This window comes from Rattus norvegicus, chromosome 4 (assembly GCF_021556685.1).
Source record: "Rattus norvegicus strain SHRSP/BbbUtx chromosome 4, alternate assembly SHRSP_T2T, whole genome shotgun sequence".
NCBI lineage: Eukaryota > Metazoa > Chordata > Mammalia > Rodentia > Muridae > Rattus > Rattus norvegicus.
In genome coordinates this window covers 58,726,912-58,751,647 of record NC_141537.1, presented here as the reverse complement: position 1 = coordinate 58,751,647, position 24,736 = coordinate 58,726,912, and the positions used below count along the sequence as shown (strand labels likewise).

Below are 24,736 nucleotides of genomic sequence, written 5' to 3'. Positions count from 1 at the left end.
GCTGCGGCAGGCATGGGGCTCTGAACTGAAAGGCTGATGCATCCTTACTCTGGTATGCACTCATGGTATGATTGCACCCTCCACAAATAGATGAAGTGTTACCTGTGTGCCCGGGACTGCTCTGGGCACCGTGAGTGCCGCAGTAAACAAGGGGATTAAATTCTGTCACGGCGCTTATATTTGGATCAGATTTAAAAAGCAAGGAGGAGTAGAATTCAGTGTTTTACTGTAGCGAGGATTGTGGAGGTGACCATGAGTTTGACGCGGACTGGCTAATTTATGAGTACATCACCCAGGCATGTCCGTGTTTCAGGGGCTACCAACCCAAAAGGTTGTACCAGTGTTTTTAAGACAGAGACAGTCGCAAACCTAGTTAGTTTGGACAACAAAAGGAAAAGTCACCCTACCTTAACACTTCAGCTTCCGGATTTCTACAGTAATTGTTCTTAAGCGGAGCTGGTGATTTGACTCGGTAGAGTGCCCAGCATGTATGAGGGAGGCCCTGCAATTGGTCCCCAGCACCACATAAACTGGGAGTGGTTGAAAATGCCAGTAATCCCAGCATCCGTGAGATGGGATATGTGAGCCCCTATCTCAAACCCCAAACAAGGGATTGTCCCTCAGCTTCCAACCCAGGGCGAGCTTGAACAGCCTGAACTGGGAACAGGAAGTTGTTCCAGAGCAATGTGAGCAGAGAGGAAACCACGCTTCTCTCCTCGGTTTATGGCTTTACTTTTTAAATTAGATAAATAGACGCTTGGCGGGGCATCTCTCAGAGATGTGCTTCCGGTCTAGTTCTCTTCAGCTTTTCTCCCAGGTCTCTTCTGTTTCCTTGTGTTACTTCTTTTCTTTCTGCCTCTCTTCTCCGACTCCCTCCCACCAGCTTCCATGTCCCTGCTTCTCCGGAGTTGCTTTCCCTCGAATCGCTCTTCTCCAGGTTCCAGACTTTTGGACAGTGCATCCCAATCTACGTGATCGCCCTAGACCACAGGGTACAAGTTGCTGTATTCTGAGGTGGTAGTGAGAACACACGGAGACGCTGACAGGATGAGGAGGCGCTCTTGTCAGTGCTGCTGAGATAACTCTGGTTTGCTCCTACTGGCAACTTCCTCCTCCCCTTTGTCCAGATACAGCACCCTGAAACTGAATGCTGAAGAGAAGTGCTGGTGCAGGCCACAGAAACTCTCCCCAAGGGGAAAGGAAGCGTCATATAGAGTTTCCTGTGAGTGCCGGAGAGAAAAAGTGGTCAATATCATATAGGTTACCTGAAATCTCTTTTGTGAACGCATAAGACAAAATAATGGCCCTTTTGTCTGGGGCTTTGTCTCCCAACCAGGGGCTTTTAGAGACTGCAGACAACTCCAAACCATGTAGATGTCATGTCTTCTGATATAGAATTACATAAAGTTTAATTCATAGGCATGGTATGATATTATCAACATGCCTACGTGTATTAAAGCAAACAATTGTGTTCTAACAAAAGTTATGTGGCTGTGGTTTCTCTCTCAAATAGTGAATCTCCATTTAATTTCTGGACTGTATTTGGCTGTGGCTAACCGAAGCCTTAGAGAAACCACAGGAGGGGGTGTTTGTGCTTATTGACATTTTAACTTTTAATTCATTTAATTGTGTGTGTGTGTGTGTGTGTGTGTGTGTGCGTTTGTGTTGTATGTAGATCATGAAAGCAGGAAAGGGATCATGGGAAGGCAGGAAGGCATCCTGAGAGAAAAGATAGAGCAATGGAATGCAGGGCCAGGACAGCAGAATAGAGCCTATTTGGGAAAGAGAAGGGGACCATCAAGAAGGGGCATGGAAGTAGGGCAATGGGGGCGGGGTACAGGAGAACAAAGTATAGTGACGTCTACCTGTGAAGTGGCCTAGTGACTGCTTGCACAGTTACTAACGGAAAACCAGAAAAAAATATGCCATAATGAAACCATCACTTTGTACATTCATTTAAAAATTACTTTAAAAATCAAGGTGTTTTTTCTACCAATACAATAAATACATATTTTTATTTTTATGAATTAGAAAAACATAAATGATCCCACCTTCTTCAGGACTCTGTTAGACACAGTGAATAGAAGGTACTTCACAATGCTTGCTGAGTGAATGTAGGATAGGGAGCCTTGGGGCATGGAAAGAGAAAGGCTGGGACCTCAGGAAGTTTGCCCTCACCCAGTCCTGCTAGCTAGCTCCTTCTCCCTCTTGGTACTCTCCACCACCATCAGTTAGAAAGACACCAAGAGCTATAGGGAAGGAGAAGGGCGGGGAGGACCACGGGAACGACTGAACTCTAGGAGGAGCCCCCATCCCTCCCCACACAGCAAGAGAAGGCTCCAGTTCCAAGATCACCCATTTAACAGTCTGTCCTTCGGTGCCACTTGTGGGGACTCTGCAGTTCTTAGAGAAACCACACTGCAGAGATTCACTCAGTATCATTGGATGCAAAGACAAGGAGATAGGTAGGGCTGAGGTCATTGTGGCCAGTGACCCATCCCCTGCCCGTAGCATTTGGAATCAATGCTAGGACCCTTAGGACAGGGTTCTGATTCTAAACCTGAGCTACAGCCTGTCTCAGGAAGGCCACCAGATCAACCCCATCACTACCATACCTCCAATTAGGGACAGCCGTGGCCTGCTGGAGGCAGCCAGGGTACTGAGGAGCGAGAGGGGCTGTGGCCCAGAGGGGTTCTCTCTTTCCCACTCTCCGAACATGAACGCATCCCTCCAATTGAGATCGCAGGTACAGGGGATACTGTCTTCACAGGGAGTAGCTTTCTCTAGTTAAGAAAAGGAACGTATTTGCACTCTCGCTCACAGAACACTCTGGAAGCTAATAGCCAACAGTTCTAGGCAGAGAAAGCCATTGTATGTCAGGTTCTTTTTATCATTGCTGACAACTATCCCGCAATCCCCATTTTTACAGAGAAGGACTCTGAGGTCCACAGAGGCTGGTGAACTTACTAATGGCCACATTATGGTGAGGCAGACAGAGTCAGTATGCTAAGCCAACCAACCTGGCTCTGGAGCCCATGTTCTTGATCGCAACACAACATCGTGTTGAACAAAATAGCCTCAGGAGATGGAGAAACGACATAGTTGGGACAGGTTACCTGAATAAATCTCCCTAAGGATATTCGGTCAACTAGACGGACAATGGCCTTGAAACCAGAAGAGCAAAGCCACAGACTGTTCTTAGACCCTCTGCCCCTCACTATTCAAAATGTAACCCAAACCTTGGCACCAGTTGGGATCATGTTAGAAATGAATGGGTAAGGCCTATGTGCCCAGGTCTAATGAATTAGAAGCAACATTTTTAACAAGACCAAGGGTCAAGCTTGTGTGCCTGCTAATGGGGGCACATGGGTGAGTTTTGGGACTCTGGTTGTCTAGACTGAATGCACACACACACACACGCGCACACACACGCACACACGCACACACACACACACACACACCATCCCCATCCCCAGGCTGGTTCTGAGCTCTTGCACAGTCAAGGTTGATCTTGAGCTGTTGATTCCTCCTGTCTTTGACTCCTAGGGACATGCACTATAATGTCTAGCTGTGAGAGCCTGAGTATATGTGTATGTGTCTATGCCTGTGTGAATGGAAGTTCTCCTCAGAGACCAGTTCCACTCTCTCTGGAGCTGGGAATACAGGTAGTTGTGAGCTACCCCAAGCGGATGTTGGGGACCAGACAGACCCTCTGGATATGATTCCTAACCACTGAGACAATCTCTTCAGCCCATAGGTTCTGGAGATCAAACTCAGTTCCTCATTCTTCCAAGGCAAGTACTTTACTGAGTTATCTCCCCCTTCCTCTCCCCTCCCCTCTTTTCCATCCAGAAGTTCCAATAGAGTTCAGTAGGAGAGAGCAAGAGTTCCAAGAGCCTGGCATGTTACTTCCCTTTGCAACCAAGTACTTGATCCAGGAAGAAAACGGGCTCCAGAAACACCCCAGTATGGCTCATTAAAATTAACCTAAGAACATCCCAACATCAGATATCCCGAAATTCTTTTTGGGGTTATGGATCTTACTATGCAGACCAGGCTATCTTGTAACTTGCTATATAGACCAAGCTGGCCTCAAACTTGAGGCATTTCTCCCAAGTCAGCTCTCCGAGTACTCAGAATGACAGGTATGCACACCTGAGTGGCTATCCTGAAATTCTAAAGCTTTTCTCTCCAGTCCCAGCAATCATTAGAAATATTCTTGAGTATTCTGTTCTCCTCACCCCTAACCTCACAGAATAGTTTAAAGCATGTGCATTTATGACTGTGCTCGAATGTTACATAAATACAGAAAATGTAATTGACAGCGTGTCAAAGGTCAAGGCCTGTTAAGAAATTCGAAGATCTGGAGAAAGTGATCAGTGTATATTTAAAAATTCAGATTTTGGGTGACTCTTGAAAATAGAAATCAAGGGCAACAATAGCAGGCTCTGTGCCTAACATTAATCAAAGCCTTCACTAAAATACTCACTGTCTTTGTTGTCCTGATTGTCTTCTTAATGTTGAAAACGGGGGGTCAGTTGCAAGCAGATTTTTAGATTTTCTTACTGTATTTTATGTGTATGACTATTTTGCCCACATGTGGTTCTGTGTACCACATGCTTGCGTGGTGCTCCTGGAGGCCAGAAGAAGGCATCAGATGCCCCAGGACTGGAGTCACATTCATTTGTCAGCTGTCATGTGAGCTGGGAGTCGAACCCAGGTCCTCTGCAAAAGCAATGAGTGTTCCTAACCGGTGAACCATCTGTCCAACCCAGCTATCGGAGTCAACCACTCTTGCCCATGTTCCCTCAGACCCTTGTCCATTTATTCCTCCTATAAATGTAGGAGTTTATAAAAAAAACCAAAACAAACAAACAACTCCCCCAAAACAACAACAGCAACAAAACCCTTCTGATTTGGATCCTAATTCTCTTAGGATCTCTACGATTCTAAATATATCACCATGTGGCTCTCTCCTGAGCCAGTATGGAGAATGAACTTGTCGATGGTCTTAGATCCAACAATTTAACATTCATTAAGAAATAAACCTTAAACCTATAAGAGATCCAAAGAATTGTGTGAGAGGTCACGGGGACAGCTCGGTCTTGGCAGGAGCATGTGGTCTAGGATATAGGACAGAGGGGGCTTAGAGGGGCTCCTCAGGGGAAGGAAGTGAGTGGGAGATGACGAAGGTATGAGGAAGCATGGGTGAAATCTGACTGCGCCAGACATGGCCGGAATAGAGATGAGTCGGAGAGCATGTGGTCAGGTGAGACGGCAAACATGGGGAAGCTGATCGAAGGATCACATCTGGGGGACCTGGGCTGGACTAGAATTTGGCAACAGAGAACCAGTTGCTCCTTCTGGAATGTCACGTTTTCTCACAGGGCCTCATCTGCTCCATCTGCCCTGATCCTATCATAGATGGTTCTATGATGCTAACCTCTTAGCGACTCTCAGACACTGACCTTCTTGAGCCAACGCCCTGGAAGGACTGAAGGACCTCCATATGCCTCTGTCACCCCAGCTTGAACTTTGGATGTGGGCTAGAAAGGAGTTTCTATAAGTTTGCTCTGTACCCACAAGACCATCCCTTTAAGAGACGGTGGTACCCATGACAACCACTCGGAGAGCCTCTAGTAATTGCTTTTGAATAGGTCAGTGAACCCACACATGGACCCCGCAGATGTAAGAAGGAACTGGAAATGGAGAACATAAATAAATAAATAAATAAATAAATAAATAAATAAATAAATAAATGGTTGGGACTTGGTGCCAAATTGCCTTTGGTGGTCAAAAAGCCCAGAGAGGTGCCAACTGTGATATGGAGATACTGTGGTACTCCTGAGTAGGCATCGTGGGAAATCCGAGTGCTGTATCTACACAGCAGCTATCTCTCCCAGCATGCAACGCTGCATCCTTCCTTACCTGAGCTGGTCTTGTTGATTTGCACCTTTTCACTCCTGCTGGAACTCCAGTCATTTCACGGTCAAGGAAACGAAGATCAAAAGTTAAGGAAAAAAAAAAAACCAAAACAAAACATTGAACTCAGTTTGTTGTTGCTACTGTTATTTTGTGTATCTTGATTTTTGGAGCTATGGTCTCATGGATCTGAGGCTGGCCTCAAACTCACACTATAGCCAAGGATGACTCTAAACTTCTCCCCCTCCTCTCTCCTGAGCGTTGGAATTACAGCATGCACCACCATGCCCGGTTTAGGCAGTGCTGCAGATTTGTGTATGCTAGGACCAGGGTTCTGCCCACTGAGCTACACGTTCAGCTCTGAAGTCATATTTCAAAGCCAATCCCTAGTTAAGACCTCCCCTGGGGGCTGGAGAGATGGCTCAATGGTTGAGAGCACTGAATGTTCTTCCAGAGGTCCTGAGTTCAATTCCCAGCAACCACATGGTAGCTCACACCTGCCATGGGATCCGATGTCCTCTTCTGCTGTGTCTGAGGACAGCGGCAGTGTACTCGGATACATAAAATGAATAGTTTTTTAAAGAGACTTTTTCTAATGCAGGAGATTTAGAGACAGATACAAATATGAAAGAAGCCAGCTCTGGCTGCCATGGTTGGGTGTGATGCACATTATGTTTCCAGAGGAGAGAAGGGAAAGAGGAAAGGGATGGGTAGGGGACAGAGCCCAAGGTGCTGACTTGCTGGAGGAGGGGTGTGGCCCTGTCTCAGATCTTGGATCTCAGCCATGAGTGCTGTGTACTACTGTTCAGTGGCGTGAGGCCGCTAATGAGAGAACCTGCCGACTGCAACCATCCTGGAAAGGGCCTGAATGAAAATATCATCACATGGGGGTTGTTTGTGCTGGGAAACCGAGAACGCTACATGTCTGTGCAAAGCAGCCACTCGGGGAACAGGGAAGTCAAGGAATGCTCTCTTTAACTCTAACCTCCCTGACTCATTATGCAGCTCATGCTCTGGTCCAGACCAGTTTAGCTGCTTATCTGGTCTTTCTGAGTCTCTGCTGCTACCCTTCCAATGAACTGTCATGGCCACAGCTGGAGTGACTTTTCCAAATGGAAATTGGATCACAGCACCTTCATAGGCAAGATGCAAATGAGGCTCCTCTCCACAGAATTTAAAAACCCTCCATGCGGCTTCTCAGGCTCTGCCTGGCCTGGCCTCTGCCTGCTTTTCTCTTAGCCAATGGCCTTCTGGCCCCTTCCCTAAGTGTCCTCCTCTGGACAAAGCCTCAGTCGTTTGTTTTTCTCTAACTGCCTGGCTCTCCTACCCTGCTCTTTCTGGCTAGAGCCTGTTTCTCTAGTGGGGCCTAACTCCCTCTAACCTCCCAGAATTAAAAGCCAGATATTGGTGGCAGACCCCCAGTAACCCTGCTCCCCCTTTACTCTGGGGATAGAGCAACTAATTTTGTGGAGGTATTCTTGTTTTGAGACAAGTTAGCCTAGATTGGCTTCAAACTCATAGGAATCCTCCTGCACCAACCTCCAGAGTGCTGGGTACAGGCATGTACCACTACCTCAGACTGAGGACACTTTTGTCTGGGTTTATGTCTAAAGCAGAGTATGGTTCTCAGCTGGTTTTGGCCATGGGACTGAGTTGCAGCGAGTAACTCAGCACGAGATATATCCAAAAGGGTCTGTGGTGGTTTGAATGAGAAGTATGTGTGTGCGCACACACACTTGTACACAAGTATCTGAACACTCAGTCCCTGGTTGGTGGCCCTGTTTGGAGAGGTTTAAGTGGTGCAGCCTTGTAGGAGGAAGTGTGTCACAGTGGGCAGGCTTTGGGATCAAAAGTCCTGCGCTACTTCAGTTAGATTCTGCTTTGTCTTTACGTTTGGAAATGTAAACTGTTCCTGCCACTAGCTGCTATCCTTGTCTCCCACTCATGATGGGCTCTTATCCCTTTGCAGCCATAAGCTCAAATAAACATCATTTGATAAGGACTGTCCTGGTCACCGCTTTTCATCATAATGATAAACGTAGCTAATACAGTGTCCTTCGCTTAGGACGTCAGCTGTGGATTATGGTTATGTCTCAGGCAGGGAGATGCTGGATTCTGAGCCAGCATTGCCAACATAGTGAGACCCTGTTTCAAAAACAAACAAGGGCTGGAGCGATGGCTCAGCGGTTAAGAGCACTGACTGCTCTTCCATAGGTCCTGAGTTCAATCCCCAGCAACCACATGGTGGCTCACACCCATCTCTAATGGGATCTGAAGACAGCCACAGTGTATTTATATACAGTAAATAAATAAATCTTTAAAACAAATAAGCAAAGAGGCCAGGTACTGTGCCATAGCTTGTAGTTCTAGCATTTGGGGGGATCAGGAGTTCAAGGTCATCTCTCTAGCTACTTAAGTTTCAGACCAGCTTGCACTACAAAGCCAGTGATCTGTTTGAAACACTTAAAAACGTGTTTCAATATACCTTTGTTCTGTTAGAATTCAGCACCAGTCCAGAATGTGACATTCTACATAAACATTTCTTTTTTTTTTTTTTCTTTTTTTCGGAGCTGGGGCCTGAACCCAGGGCCTTGCTCTTGCTAGGCAAGCGCTCTACCACTGAGCTAAATCCCCAACCCCTACATAAACATTTCTTAATTGCAGTTTTCGTTGTTATTATTATACAGTGATGATCTTTGGCACAAGCTGTTAAACCTTTCCTGAAACAGTTAGTAATGCACACTAATATCTGTTGAGATCCCATTCATATCTGACAAAAAGCTTGCTGAGCACGTGTTCAGTCCTGACAGTATCTGGGTGAGGCTGATATTATTATCTTTTAAATATTGTAGAACTGGAAGACAAGGCATTGGTCTTTGAGCCTTCAACCACTCTGAGAGTGCCTCTGAACTCTCTCGGTTTTCATCTTACTACCCCAGCATTATTCAGTTTGCCCCTGAGCTGTTCTAACTGGTTCCTGCTCTAACTGGTTATGACAAAAAAACTGCTCCTGTAGGGTTGAACTATAGCTGAGTGTAGAGAGCCCTTGCGTAGGAAGCTTGAGGCTCTAAATTCAATCCCCAGTAAGCTGGGGTGGAGGTCGGGAGCTATCCCATCCATAGCCTGGAATGGTAGCACAGATTTTCTTATATTTCCTGTACTTGTGAGGTAGAGGCAGGAGGATCAGGAGTTCAAGATCATTCTTAACTACATAGGGACTTTGATGTTAGCCTGGGCTACGTGAGACCTATCTTAAAACAAAGACACTTCTTTTTGTCGCTTCATTTTTCTCTCCTGGTGATATTTACTAATTTATTTTTGGTTTTCCTTCTCTGTCTGTAGCCCAAGCTGGTGTGGAACTCACTCTGCAGCCTGGGCTACCCTCGGCTTTGAAACAATCTGCTTGTCTCAGACTCTTCAGCGCTGGAATGACAGACGTGAGTCACCACACCTGGCTTCCCATCTCTCATATCACAACGCATCATCAAATGCACAGGATGTTTCTTCAGGAATGGAAAGACAGGCCTGAACCCTTGAGCACCCCAGGGGACTATACTTTAGGAACAACCTCAGGATCTCTATAACATCCAGACAGAGGCCCAGTCAGAGGAAATGAAACCAATATACAGTGGGGTTTAAAACCGTGGTTATGTGGTTATGTGGTTATGTGGTTAGGTGGTTAGGTGGTTATGTGGTTAGGTGGTTATGTGGTTAGGTGGTTAAGTGGTTAAGTGGTTAGGTGGTTAGGTGGATAAGTGGTTAGGTGGTTACTGTGGTTTTGCCTCTATAGAATCAGCTACTGGATTAGTAGTTAGCTTTCATTCTTCCATGATTGCTACCCATTTTCATTGCTGAAGAAGTATTTTTCTTTCTATGTAACGCCTCTGGAGTCAGGCCTGCCTCACTTGCTGTGTGGAGACAGAGACTATTGTAACGACACCAGGCACTCACTGTGTGACAGTATATCACATCCCTAACTGTGCTCCTTCATGGAAGGTCTTACCTTTGGGACCTCCTGGGCAACAGAAAAGGGTAATACGGGCTAACCTGATTTAAATCATGTACCTGTACTGTTTCTGCTGATGCAAGTCGGAAAAGATCTGGGAGAGGGCCTCGCTCTCCCCCTGGGCCATCAGATGTGTGAGGCTCTCGCTGGGCTGGAGGCCTTTAGAATTCTTCTGCACTAACTACATGGAGAAAGAACAAACAAACATAACAGGAGGTTAAGCCTTGGGCTCTCTGAATTTTCCTAACACCAAGCTCTTCTATCTGAACTCTAAAACATCGGGACCCAAACTCTCCCAATAGGCAGGTAGCCATACAAGTCACTCATGGAAGCAGTTCTCTTGGTTGGTATTTGGTATAAATGTACTTTGGTGCCTTGGAGGTGAGGCCCTTGTCGCACACTTGCCAATGTAGATTTAGAATAGTTAATTTGTTAATAGGAATTTTAACAGCTAATGATACTTGGTTCTTATGCTTAAATGTATACATTATGAGAAGCTAATGTTTAAAACACCAATTCCTCTGAGAAAAGCCCTATATGCAGTCACTTTGTGGATGTGTAGCATTTATAGCTTTGTAGCTATTTATGTGTAAGTGTGTATAGGTGCACATGCACACACGTGAAAACACATGTAGAGGCTACAGGTTGACAGTTTTCCTCTATCACTTTCTACTTCATACTTTAAGACACGCTGCCCCCTGAACCTGGTTCTCATTGACTCTGCAGGGCAGCGAGTTCCGGGGATCTTCCCCAACGGGGTCTATGAATCCCCTGACCAGGAATCCATCTGTCAGGAAATCTGATTTACCTGAAGGTATATTACATTAAGGTGCTCAGAAGAGTAATTATCCCACTAATAATGTACTTTTACAGCCTAGACAGACAGACAGTTGCTTGAAGAACTTCACTGTTGAACTCACTCCTCCATAGTCTACCTCAGAAAGTGTAACCTTTCCTTTTCCTGTTTATCTGGTTTTTGTTTTTTGTTTGTTTTGTTCTGTATACCAAAAGACTATGCACAAGGCCCAACACTCTGGACTTTCTCATGGTTTCTCTGAAGACTCTACCCACCGCCCCCAACCTTAAACTGTTTGCCAATCTTCATTGTTGAACACAGCTGATTGGACCATAACTCAAAAGGCACAAATAAATGATACCCTGTCTCAAACAAAACACCTTCACAGTTCCAAAGCCACGCACAGCAGTATGCGTCTATAATCTAGCCGTTTGGAGGCTAAGGCAGGAGGATCTAGAATTTTGGCCATCGTGGATTCTAGAGTAAGATCCTGTTTCTACTCCTACATTTAACAACAATGGGTTATGTAGAAGTACATTTAACAAAAGGATGTTAGTGAATAAAGAGCTCAGTGTCCTAGAAACCATGTAGAATCTGATGCAGTCGCTCATGTATGAAATCCCAGAGCTTCTGTGGTGAGATGGGACCAGAGACAGGAGAATTCCCCACAAAGAGCCTGGGGTGCACAGAAGACAGTAATGGATGCTGTCTCAAACGGATGGTAGAAGATGAGAATCAAGGCTTGAGGCTGACCGCTGACCTCTACATTCGTGTCAAAGCATGTATGCACTTACACACACACACACACACACACACACACACACACACACACACACACAGGGGTGGGCAGGCCATTCTTACAAAAACAACAACGAACAAAGATGATATGTTGGGGATTTAGCTCAGTGGTAGAGCGCTTGCCTAGCAAGCGCAAGGCCCTGGGTTCGGTCCCCAGCTCCGTAAAAAAAAAAAAAAAAAAAATGAAATGTCTAAGATGACTTTATAGAGACAGAAGAGAGGTAGGAAAGAAAATGAAAAAAACTTGGGGCTGGGGATTTAGCTAGTGGTAGAGCGCTTGCCTAGCAAGCACAAGACCCTGGGTTCGGTCCCCAGCTCCGAAAAAAAAAACCAAAAACCAAAAAACAAACAAACAAAAAAAAAACCAAACAAAAAAAAAAAAAAAACTAGAACTCTCCCTCATGGGTAGGGAGATGGCTCGGCGGGTAACCGTGCTTGTTAAAGAGTAAGGACCTGAGTTCAGATCCGTAGCATCCATACAGAGAGCTGTCACTGCCGGACATACCTCTAACCCTAGCACTGGGCTGGATGTGGGTGAGCAGACAGGAGGATTGCTGGGGCTTGCTGGCCAACAGCCTGGTAAAAATCCCCAAAGCTCCAGGTTCGGTGAAATACTCTAGCTCAAGAGGAATAAGGCAAAGAGCAAAGGAGGAAGATACACGAAGTCTTCTGCTAGCCTCTGCATGTTCCTCACATTGCAAACAACCACTACAGGCATGCATGCACACATGCACGCACTCCGGAAGTTTCTTTTGGCCTGGTTTGATACCTGTCTGTAGTCCTAGTAGCTGGGCGCTAGAAAAAGGAGGCTCACGATTTCAAGGCCAGCTTTGGCTACTTAACGAGTTTGAGGCCAGCTTGGACTGAAACCCTATCTCAAGAAGCCAAACAAATGGAAAATAAGCAAAAATAGAACCCTTCTCTCTTGTCCATTTTCATTGTGGTCACAGCTGATGGTTGCACAATTGCGTATGTTGGCTGAAGCATGTGTACTTAGAAAAGGTTGTTCCGTGCTTATAAGGGCTACCATGTCTGGAGAGAGTTAAAGCTTAGGGCACCTACACGGGACACTCAGCAGCAGCTGTACAAAGGTGGCCCTTCTCCAAATTTGATCTTGTCTGAAGACTAGCAATGGAGGTTTCTTACCTCAGACTTCCCACCTGGGCTGCAAAGGCTCTTGGGTACCAGGCAGTGAGTGACGAGGATGGTAGGGTCCTTGGTGGTGATGGACAGACCCTTATGCAGAATTTGAACCAGGCGGATCCAAAAGCGGAAGACAGTCTCAGGATGGTCAGGGTGGAGCTTTAGGAAGTAGATTTTCTCGGTGACGGTCCTCAACCGTAGGATGCGTTCATGGTGGTCCCAGATCTGGAGCTCCACAAACTTCAAAGGGAGAATGCTAAAGGCATAGAAGACGATACCCAGATCACCCTGCCACTTTTGATATGTCTCTTCAAGGATAGGGAACTTTTAGGGGTAGGAAAAGAGTTCTTGGCTAGTGGTGCTCAAACTCTGAGGAAAGGAGATTTCCCTGGGGTACTTAATTGATGCAGAGCCTCCAACAACCCCAAGTATTTAGAGTCACTAGATCTAGGCTGCAGCCCTGGGACCTGGTTCATACCTGGCTGTGATTTCCAGGCCAGCGTCCAGGGATTCTGTGCCACGGATGTAGCTTAAGAGTAAGGTGGTCAGAGACATGGGTTTTGCCATTTCCTTCTTGAAAATCCCACCCGCATAGCTTGTTCATTCCTTAACCTCTATGAACCCAAGACTGCTCAAACGAGTCAGCTCAGGACCTGGCTTAGACCTAGTATTAGTGGGCAGTGGGCAGCATTTGTGGTCATCACAGTGCAGAGCTCTGGCAGGAGGTAGCTTGGAGGAGTAAAGGGTATTCCTAGACCTCTAGTGACATCTAGAGATTCTTGACATGGTTTGCAGATTGTGTAAGGGGGCCTTTGGTGGCTTGAATATCAAATGTCTTCAGAGGCTTATTCATTTGAACACACGGTCCCTAGCTAATAGTGCTGTTTGGGAAGGTTATGGAACCTTTAGAAGTCGATGCCTTGCTGGAGAAAGTACTTTACTGGGGAGAGGGGAAGAGCTTTGAGGTTTAAGGCATCACTTCCTGTTCTCTGTTTCCTGTTTAGATGCAATGTGATCAGTCAGCTTCCTGCTCTTGCTACTATGTCTCCCCTTCCCTGCCGTGATGGACTCTAGACACCACGCCCCCCCACCCCAACTGTAAGCCCAAATAAACCTTTTCTTCCCTAACCTGCTTTTTGGCTGGGGCATTTTATCACAGCAACAGAAAGGAGACTGAAATGAGGCCCAAGAATCAAGAAGGGCAGTTCTATCACAAACATCACGCTACTATATGCTATAGCCTTAAGTAGGACTTAGTCCATGTGTTTTATAGAGGAAAGCTGCAGCCAATGACTTGTGATACAAAAATCGAGTCTAGTTAGCCCAGGACAGAAGAGAGCACGTCCCTCCAAAGCGGCTCTTCCTCAGCCAGGTCTCCCTGGCACACCACTGCTTCAACAAAGCCTCAGAGGTTTCCTGCTAAATCAGAAGTGCAAGGCAAGACGGCAAATGTGCTTGGAGACAGGCCTCCATCACTGCCCACGTAAAGCTTCCCTTTGTACCAAATTGTGTGTGTTATATGCATGAATGCTTGCCCATACATGTGTTTATGTGTGGAAGCAGAGGGTCAGCGTCATGGTCTTCCTCTATTGCTGTCCATAATTTTAAAAAATGTTTTTATTTTTGTTTGTTTTGAGACAATGTCCCTCTAGAGAGCTCTGACTAACCTGGAATCACTAGGTAGACCAGGCTGGCCTTGAACACACAGAGATCCCGCCTTTACCTCCTGAGTACTGGGACTAAAGGCGTGTGCCACTGTGTCCAGTTTAAAATATTATGAAGAGTCTGTACCTGCATGGGAATTCTGTGTGCATGTATGTGTGTGTACCACGTGTATGCAGTATCCACGGAATCCAGAAAAGAATGCCTGATCCCCTGAGACTGGAGTTACATACAGTTGTTAACTGCCACCACGAGGAAACTGTGACTTTAACTACTGAGCCATCTCTCTCCAGCCCCCACAGTATTTTATAGGGACAGTTTCTTTTTTTTTTTGGTTCTTTTTTTCGGAGCTGGGGACCGAACCCAGGGCCTTGCGCTTCCTAGGTAAGCGCTCTACCACTGAGCTAAATTCCCAGCCCCTAGGGACAGTTTCTTAAGAAAGAAAAAGAGTACTTGTTGCTCTTGCAGAGGACCTGGCAATCACACGGCGAGTCATAACCATCTGTAACTCCATTACCAGCAGATTTGACACGTGGTACACTGCTGTACACGCAGGCAAGGCAGTCACGTGCATAAAATAAAATTACCGAATTGTTTAAAAATATGAAAAATTAAAGAGAAAGGCACCCCTGAGGAAGCAAGTAGGCTAGAGTTGAGGAGTCAGTCACTCAAAAACCTCCACCAGAAAGAAAAATTAGGCATTTCTCACTGACACTCATGGTCTTTCTCCTGTCTAGACTGGCTGGTACTTGCTAGTCTCTAGGATCCGCCACTCTTCCTCTACCCTGGGGTCATAGGCACACACTGTATCCTGCCTTCTGCATGGCTGCTGAAGTCCCAAACTCGGATGTCAGGTGCATCATGTCATTTTCCCATGAGATGTCTACCCACCCCCACCCGACTGTGTGTACATATGTTTGGGGAGATGTGTATACACATGCCTGTGGAGGTCAGAGGTTAATCCCAAGTGTTGTTTCTAATCTTCCTTGTCTTTTTAAGTGAGTCTGTCTCTAAGCCTGGGGCTTATTACATTAGTCAGGCTAGTCTGGGTGGCCTACAACCCCCAAGGATCCACTCATTCTCCCTCCCCAGTGCTGGGGTTACACATGTGCACCACTGTACCCATCCTTTTTTAAACATGGGTTCTGGAGATGGAGCTCCTGTTTGCACAGCATGTGCTTTACTGATTGATCTCCCCAGCCCCCCCACCTATCTCAGGTTACTGCAGTCTAGAGCAGTCAGTAGCTGGGCATGATAGTGCATATGTGGAATCCAAACACTCAGAATGGGGAGGCAGCTGGGTCGAGAGTTCAAGGCCAGCCTTGACTGCATAGTGGGTTCATGGCCAGCCTGAGCAATAGATGAGAGATTGTGTTCTTTCAAAAAAAAAGAAAAAAAAAAGGAAAACAAAAACCAACCAACCAACAAACAAACAAATCCCAATTAATGTCACTGTGGGAAGACTTCCCAGTTTCCCCCTGTCTTAAATTTAATTACCAGGTAGCCTCCCCTGGGTCCACCCTTTACCCACCTCTCCCCCATTCCCCTGTGTTGGTTACCTCTTCAGGTTGATGCTTGGCACTGTGGACGGTCTGTTCCATGTCTGGCTCTGCCCCTGATGCCATATGACTCTGGCCATAAGGAGGATGTTCGGAAGGGGAAGGCAAGGTACGGAGGAGGTCACCCCAAGGGCCATGGTGTTGGAAGCCTTATAGATTTCTTTCCAGTCTCTGCTCCTTCTGACCTGCAATGCAGCCCCCAGGCCCAGCCTGAACATTTGGCCACAGCAGCAAGATGCTTCAGCCCTGCTTCTTCACTCAGCACTAATCCACCTCTGCCTGGTGCTCACTATGTATACCTGGACCAGAGAGATCCGCCTGCCTCTGCCTCCCGGGCGTTGGGATTAAAGGCATGTGCCACCCTACGGTGATAGCCACCTAGTTTCCTCGTGGGAGGAGGGCTATGCTGTACTGTGGCGTGCTCAGCAGTGTCCTTTGCCTGTCTCCTAGATGCTTATAGTAAACTCCCACCCAAATTCTGACAACCGAAAATGTCTTCAGATATTGGCTGCCAAATGTCACTTGGAAACGAGGGATACCGCTGCGTTTTGTCAAATGTTTTAGCCTGTCTTGGTTTAAAAACTTTAGTAGGGTCTATGAGTGATATTATTATTATTACTATTATTATTATTATCATTATTATTTAATTTATTTAAACAAAAAAAGGGTCTTACTCTATAGCCCAGATTAGTCTCATTTACTAGGACATCCTCCTGCCTCAGCCTCCTGAGTGCTGGCATTATAGGCTCGAGCCACCAATGTGTATTTCTCCAAAGGGACTTAAAGGGCTCACTATTAATACAAGAACAAGAGCAATAATCCAGGAGTTCCTTAGCATCCACTTTGTGTCTATGGACTCCCCTTGACAGCTTCCTGGCTTTGCTTAGAAAACATTTATCCCCATGGTCCTTCTATTTATTCTAGGTTCCATCTGACCGCAGGGGAGCCTAGGAGACAAAAACACACCAGGCACCCACTAGACCATGCACTTTGCTTGCTGTGTTTACACAGATTTGTACAAGTTCCATGCACAATGGCACCTCCCCACCAGTGAGCAGAGCCTGGACTCTCAGCTCAACTTTTGCTGGGCCCCTAGGTCCTATTCATTGCCAATCAATACTTCTGATCCTAATCCTCAAAGGCCATCTCCTTTGACTGCCTTAACTTGGTCTCAGGCGACAGACCTGAAAATGACATAAGTTGGGAGTTCCAGGCGATGCTTAACTCCCCACTCAGCAAAGAATGCCTGACTTCTCTCACTGAGTGTACATTTACAGAAGAAGCCCTGGTCAGCCTTGTGTCTCAGGCCCACTAGCTTTCCTGCCTCAGTTTACCCTGCACTGCAGTTCTAGGGGTAACTCTTCTGGTCACATCTTGGGGACGGGTTTAGAAGAATCAAGGAGTGCTCTTCTGAATCACACGCAAGAGTACCTGGACAAAGTTGCTTTCAAACACCACAGAGTTAGGAAACAGATTGAATTCTGGAGAATGAACCATCTGGCAGAGTAGTCCTTCTTCCACACCCAGGCCCACTCCAGGGTTCGTTTCCCCATCCACAGGCAAGAGGCCCCTGAATTTTTCCCAGGCATTCAAGGAAGGGAAGGTTGAATAAGATCTTCTCACTTTTACTGTCTTCTTCGATTTCCACCAAGTCTTTCTAGGTGGAACTGATGTCATCATGTCTGCACATGCTCAGGGGCCCTCTGCACAGTTGTCCTGGGATCTGTCTCTTCCCTTCTGATCATGGGCACCTGGCCAAGGCCTGAGGGGCAGCCAGTCAGCTCACAATGATGAATGGATGACATCATGAAAAACCAAAGCAGGCCTGCAAGAAAGGGAAATGAGGAGGAGCCTCCCATTTCCTTCTGGACCAATGATGCTCATGGATGCACTGACTGACATCCCATATCGTTATCGGGGACCCACTCGGACCATTCACGGAACTTGCTGGGAAATCCCTAGGCAAGCGGGAAGCAAGGACTGTTGGGACGCTCTGCTACTGCCCAGAAGAAAGACCCTTCCTGTCTCTGTCTCTCCTGTCTCGAGTTCATGTGTGCAGCATGTAGTTCAAGCCCCCCTCTTTACATTTGGTTGACTGATTGGTGTGTGTGTGTGTGTGTGTGTGTGTGTGTGTGTGTGAGCGTGTGCGTGCGTGTGCGTGTCTGAATGGGTGAGAGTGTGCCACAGCACATGTGAAAGTCAGAGGACAACTTATGGAAATTCATTCCCTCCTTCCACCATACAGGGTCTGAGGATCAAAATCAGACCATCAGGCTTGGTGGTAAGTATATGCCTTTATCTGTTAATACATCTCACCACTGAGCCATCTTGCTGGTCCCCTCCCTTACTCTCTTAGTGTAAACTATTCTAAACAGTATGAAGAGCTGACGTCTATTCAAAACTAATTTCCAGAGCCTCGCATGATATGATCCCCCCCAACACACACACACACATACCCTGGCTTAGCATGTGAGCCTCCTCTAGCCCCCACCCCCCAACCCCCAACCCCCAACCCCCCACCCCCCACCCCCTGGCTTACGTGCAAGAACCATTTCTGCTTCCAGGAGGGCTACTGGCGCCTGCTCTTTGGCTGCTATGGTTGACTGGTTGCAGCTGCAGTTTTCTCCCTTCGGAGGTCAAAACTGAAAGAACAGGAGCAGTAATTAGTTTCTTATGACAAGGCTGACTGTGGCAGGATCCCAGCTAGGAGGGACAGCATTACACTCATCTCAGTGATAATGGATCTCCCCAAGAGACAGAGGAATTAAAAAAAAAATCCAAATTCCTGGGCGTGGAGTGGGTCAAAGAACCAAGCAGACTGATCACCATTCAGAGTCAATTTAAGGAGAAATAGTATTCTAACTGGAACACAGTTCTAGGATTTGTTAATATGTTACCATCAAGGTCAGATGTAATAAATTTAGAAACGTGGTTTAGAAAAAAGGTATATAGAGCTGGGTATTATTCCTGTATTTCATCATAAAGTCAGAGAGAAGCAGAGGGTCACAGGTTTTCTCAGTCTGGTTCCACTAGCCACATGCCACACCCATCCCGACCCCATACAACTCCCAGAGTAGCAGTGAAGTGTCTAACTCATGTTCCTCATATTCTTTTGCTTATTATGTGGGGGAAAATGTCTCCCACGGTAAGATTCTCTAAGGATAGCATCATAAACCACACCCTGTGGTTTACATGCCTGTGGAAACTGAAACTCGGTACAAAAAAAAAAAAATAGCCATTAAAAAGCTGTGCTCCTTTTTGCAGTTAGCACCGAACCCCAACATAACCTACTGGTTTAGATACAGAGCTGGGAAAATTTAACCCCAGAGTTAACTGGAAAGTTAACCTTGCCCTTTCCCATGTAGTCCACTCCAGGTGTCCCCATCCTTCCGTGGAAGGAGGTTTCAGCACCTGATCTAGGTTAATTGTGACAATGCTTTTGGCTCTAAAGATGTGGCATAATTGTATGAATGGTTGCTCAAGGTGTCCATCTTTTCCTCTGTGTTCTCACTAGCCTTCTGACAGAAGTGCTTTGAAGAATTTTTAATAACCATATAACAGATGCCTACAAACCCTAATACTTCTCCACCTTTTCTGTTAAGCACAGTATTGTTTACAATTATGGAAAGGAGGAGGAAAACAAAGACCAAAAAAAAAAAATAACCTCAATATTAAAAGCTTTTTTCTTAGCCGAGCAGTGGTGGCACATGCCTTTAATCCCAGCACTTGGGAGGCAGAGGCAGGAGCATCTCTGTAAGTTCAAGGCCAGCCTAGTCTAAAGAGCAAGTTCCGGGATAGCCAAGGGTACACAGAGAAACCAAACCATGTCTTGAAACAAAACAAAACAAAAATGCTTCTAGACATACATAATATATCCATGTGATGTCCATTTCTTTAGTGTAGAATTAGGGACATTTACTTGGGCATAGACCATCTGGAATAGAGTATGTTGCGTGGCTTCCCTTGCAGCTAGGTAAGGCCATGTGCCTAGTCTATTAAAGCTATAAGCTCAAGTGAAATTTCTGGGCAGAACTATTGTAAGGAGAAGGCACACTCTCTTCCATGACCACCTCCCTCCCTAGCCCCACCCTCCCCCTCCCAGAATAAAACTTTCATTCCAATCCCGATTTGTGAATTTTTATGAAAAAAATAGGGATATTTTTACATGTACTTATTAGATTGTATGTAGGTGTAAACATGGGGTGCTGCTGTTGCCCGTGAGTGGAAGGCGAGGAAAACCTCTCTTCTGCTACCATGTGAGGCCCGGGGATTGAGCCTCTGCAGCAAGCACCTTTCTCTACCTGCTGAACCATCCCCACAACCCAAATCTGGATACTTAACATTAGATGGAGTCCAACCTAAGTCAGGCTGGAGCTCCTAACAAAACTCCTGCTCACTCTTCAGGGATAATTTTACAGCACACGACAACACTACTTCCCAATAGTTCTAGACAATAAGGAAATAAAGTTAATTTATAGGATAGCTGCACCTCAGCATGACAAACGTATGGCTTCTGGGGAATGGAAGTGTGCACTCAAACACTGGAAAACGCTGCCTTGTGTTCCTCGTGCATTATATGGCACTAGGATTACTGTACTCACCACTCTTTGCATATTTGATGATGCTGTGGTGACTTCTAGGGGGACATGTTCTGACACTTGCTCGAAGTAACCAGAATATCTGGGCGTCCAGTTGGTTCTGGGTCCAGACTTTGTGCCACTTAAGAAATGTTATTTTTTTTTTTCGGAGCTGGGGACCGAACCCAAGGCCTTGCGTTTGCTAGGCAAGCGCTCTACCACTGAGCTAAATCCCCAACCCCAAGAAATGTTATTTTAAGACTTCCCTTCCTCTCATCTAACCTTCCTTCCACCTTTCCTTCCTCTTTTTCTTCCTTCCTTTTCTATCTTCTGTTTTTCTTTTCTTCTGTTTTTTTTTCAAGACAGGGTCTCACTATGTAGCCTTGACTGTCCTGAAACTCAACTCTGTAGACCAGGGTGTTCCCAAACTCACAAAGATCTGCCTGCCTCTGCCTTCCAAGTGCTAGGATTAAAGGTAAATATCACCAAGCCCTGATAGAATATGCTTTAAAGGTCAGAAGAGAACATGAAGTTCTTGTTTTATAGGTACAGAATTTCTGTTTAGGAATATGAGGTTATCCAGAGACTGCCCCACCTAGGGATCCATCCCATCTACAGACACCAACCTCCCACACTATTGCTGATGCCAAGAAGCACTTGCTGACAGGAGCCTGGTATGGCTGTTCCCTGAGAGGCTCTGCCAGCATTTGACCTAATACAGATGCAGATATTCACAGCCAACCATTGGACTGAGCCCAGGGACTGCAATGGAAGAGCTAGGGGAAGAAATGGAGGAGCTGAAGGGGACTGCAACTCCATAGGAGGAACTATATCAACTAACTGGGACACCCAGAGCTCCCAGAGACTGAATCACTAACCAAAGAGTACACATGGAGAGATCCAAGGCTCCAGCTGCATATATAGCAGATGATGGCTTTGTGTGACATCAGTGGGAGGGGAGGCCCTTGGTCCTGTGGAGGCTTGATGCCCCAGCATAGGGGAAGGCTAGAGTGGTGAGGCAGGAGTGGGTGAGTGTGTGGAGGAGCACCCTCATAGAGGCAAAGGGGAAGGGGGAAAGAGGAGATGGGATGAGGGGTTTGTGGAGGGATAACTGGAAAGGGGGATAGTATTTGAAATTTAAATAAATAAAATGATTAATAAAAATAAATAAAATGCAAAAAAAAGAAGACGAAAAGGAATGAGTCAGTGCTGGAGGGGGATGGCGGTGGTGGCCACACCACAGTGAGTATGAGTAATGTCACTGCACTGTGCCGGGAAGCCAAAATAGTATCTTTTATGGTGTTATTTTAACTACAGGAAAGATACCTGTCCTAAGGGACAGAGTAAAAGTCCCACAATGGTATGACACAGAATCATGCCAGGGTGGGTATGACTCACAGCAAAGCACTGTCCTAGAAAGTGTGAGGCCGTGGGTTTCATTTTCAGTACACAGAAAAATTATTAAAAAATTATTTAGAGGGTTGGGGATTTAGCTCAGTGGTAGAGCGCTTGCCTAGCAAGCACAAGGCCCTGGGTTCGGTCCCCAGCTCTGAAAAATAAAAAAGAAAAAGAAAAAGAAAAAAAAGAAGAAGAAGAAAAGAAAAAAAAGAAAAAATCATTTAGAGACAGGATCACACTCTAGCTCAGGATGCTCTGGAGCTCACCATGTAGCCAACAGCGCTTGCACACTTGACAGTCCCCCTGCCTCTATCTCCCAAGTTCTGAGCTTACTGGAGTAAGCTACCAAGCTTAGCTCTAAAATAGATGCATTTCTAAATTTCTAGAGGCCCCAGGGTGAATAAAGAATCTTTTTTTTTTTTTGGTTCTTTTTTTCGGAGCTGGGGACCGAACCCAGGGCCTTGCGCTTCCTAGGTAAGCGCTCTACCACTGAGCTAAATCCCCAGCCCTGAATAAAGAATCTTAAGCTTAAGTATTACTATCTTTGGGGTCAACCTGTTCCCTTTAACCCTATTACACAGTAAAACATCCTTTGTTTCACAAACAGTACATAGTCTCTGAGAATATTAGAAAGTGCAAAGCTCTGAGTGTGTATGTGTGTATGTACATGTGTGCATACTTGTGTGTGTGTACACATGTGTGTATGCTTATGTGTGTACATGTGTGTGTCTGTGCATGTGTGTGCACACATGTGTATACTTGTGTGTGTTCGTGTGTGTACATGCGTGTATACATGTGTACATAGTTATGTGTATGTGCACATGTGTATGTCTGTGCATGCTTGTATGTGTACACATGTGTGTATGCTTGTGTGTGTGCACACGTGTGTATGCTTGTGCATTTGTGCATGGTACTGGGGATTGAACTCAGAGCCTTGCAAATACAAGGAAGTGCTTTAGCACTAGCACCTCCAGCCCTTAGACACTTAAAAAAAAAAAGGCAGCATACTCCTACTTTTTGGAGAACATTGTATGTGTGAGTACAGGTGTGTATAAGACCAAAATACTGTATTGTGGTTTTAGTTTTGGTTTGGTTTTGAAGTCTCAGGTATCCAGGTTGGCTTGAACCCACTGTGTGGTTGAGGATGACAGATGACTTTGAACTTTTCATTTTCTGCCTCTAGTTCCTGCATATTGGGATCAACAGGGGCATCCGCAGTAACTGGTCTCGGGCTCTATTGCTTCCCCAGGCTTTTTTAATCGATGTTTTGTTTAGTCAGTGCTATGTTTTGTTCATGCATTCTCATCTTATCTCACCTAAGGATACATTACAATTTCCCTAAGTAACTAAAGTTATTTTGTCTGGCTTATCAAAATCAACATCCACCCCAACAGCTCATCTTCCCCTTCGTTTATTCATGTCCAGTAAAGTCTCCTCCTTAATATACTGTGGTAAAAGCATTACTGAGCTGTCCTGAAAGTCATTTGGTTTGCTTTGTTAGTTCCTTGTTATTTAGGTCAGTTCTCTAGCCACTAACGTTACGAAATACAAGTTACAGCTAATTTTTTTAAAAATTCAAGATAGATATTTCTTTTAAAATTTAGTTATCAGTTTTTTTAAGTAAAGCTCTACCACGAGATCTATACAAGGAACTGCTCTCTCCCTCAAGTAGTGCCAAGGAAAATACACAAATTGGGATTCTCTATCACAAGAGAAACGAGTCCAGAAAACAGGATAAAGTACTTGACAGGTGTCTGCCCTGTACTTTGGTAGGAATTAAATACAATTTGGAAAAGGGAGTAATGGAGCCAGAATAAGACAGGAGGAAAAAATGGAGAAACAGAAGTTTCCTAAATTCTTGAAGTCACATGAGGTGCTATAGTTGATGTGGTGGAAAAATGTGTCAGCGATGTGGAAGACAGACTTGGGGACATCCCATGGACGGCCACAGAGGGGCAAAGAGACACACCTACTGGAGGGACTTCAACCAGTGTGTCATGTCCCCAGCATGGCTAGAGCTCCCTTTGAAGAGAAAAATGAATGGAACTGAGCAAGAAGTACACAAAAATAAGAATAAAGAAAGCTATTTCCGAAAGAAAACAAAACCCACTCACCATGCTGTGAGAGGCAGGGGTGGTTTTGAAGAAACTCCTGTTACTGGGATAAAACGAGAAGCATCCCACTGCAAAGATCCAGAGAGAGGAAGATGACAGACTACTGAGCAAAGAAGGCAGGGCAGCCTCGGGCTTCTCAGCACTTTTAGATGTCACAAGACAATGGAACCATGTAGAAAGAATGTTGAGGAGGAAAGAACGTGGCTCCAGAATTCTATAGACAGCCTGAGGTTCACTCAATTGTCATGGTAGCAAAAATAATCTTAAGACATTAAGCACACAAAAGTAAATGAACATATGAGCAAATAGAAAGAAATTCATTGATCAACTTGCTGACATTGTGGTTTTAGCTTGTGGACATAAGGCAGGCAGTGGTGCACACGCCTTTAATCCCAGCACTCAGTGAGCCAGGGAGATCTCCAAGGTCAAGGCCAGCCTGGTATACAGAGCGAGTTCCAGGACTACACAGAGAAACCCTGTCTCAAAAAAAAAATCTGGATATAAAATATAAAATTATAAATAAAGATATAAATAAGTACCAATAAAGAGGAATAAGGTAGTGACAATATTATTTAGGTTATAGCCAAAGCTTCTCCTACATCTAGTGATTAAACAAAGCACAATTTTAAGTTTTCTCTCACAAGGGTAGGCAGTTCAAAGATGTCCCATGGTCTCTGTCATGAGGCTTTCACCTCTGAGCCTCAAGGTGGCTGCACTGGCTCCTGGTATCACACTTGCATTCTGATCAGCGAGAAAAGGAT

At 45.6% G+C, this 24,736-nt stretch overlaps 1 protein-coding gene across 21 annotated transcripts; it reads right to left on the bottom strand.

Annotated features, from left to right (window-relative positions):
- Positions 1-711: 711 nt before the first annotated feature.
- Positions 712-24,136, bottom strand: Garin1b (golgi associated RAB2 interactor 1B). 21 transcript variants are annotated; one of them, XR_015685745.1, is made up of 10 exons: positions 23,976-24,126; positions 18,426-18,528; positions 17,318-17,711; positions 15,887-16,071; positions 12,669-12,921; positions 9,988-10,109; positions 5,929-5,972; positions 4,490-4,725; positions 2,616-2,783; positions 716-1,220 (listed from the first exon to the last, which is right to left on the bottom strand). XR_015685745.1 is itself a non-coding variant. In NM_001024324.2 (9 exons), exons 3-9 carry the CDS (start codon positions 17,564-17,566, stop codon positions 1,207-1,209), a joined length of 1,035 nt encoding a protein of 344 aa, NP_001019495.2. In that variant the 5' UTR covers positions 17,567-17,711; positions 18,426-18,528; positions 23,976-24,080; the 3' UTR covers positions 712-1,206. The 21 variants fall into 21 exon arrangements, 16 of the variants coding, with proteins under 16 accessions (NP_001019495.2, NP_001433435.1, NP_001433436.1 ...); XR_015685746.1 differs by having other exon boundaries at positions 5,929-5,966; XR_015685747.1 differs by having other exon boundaries at positions 5,929-5,963.
- Positions 24,137-24,736: the final 600 nt, after the last annotated feature.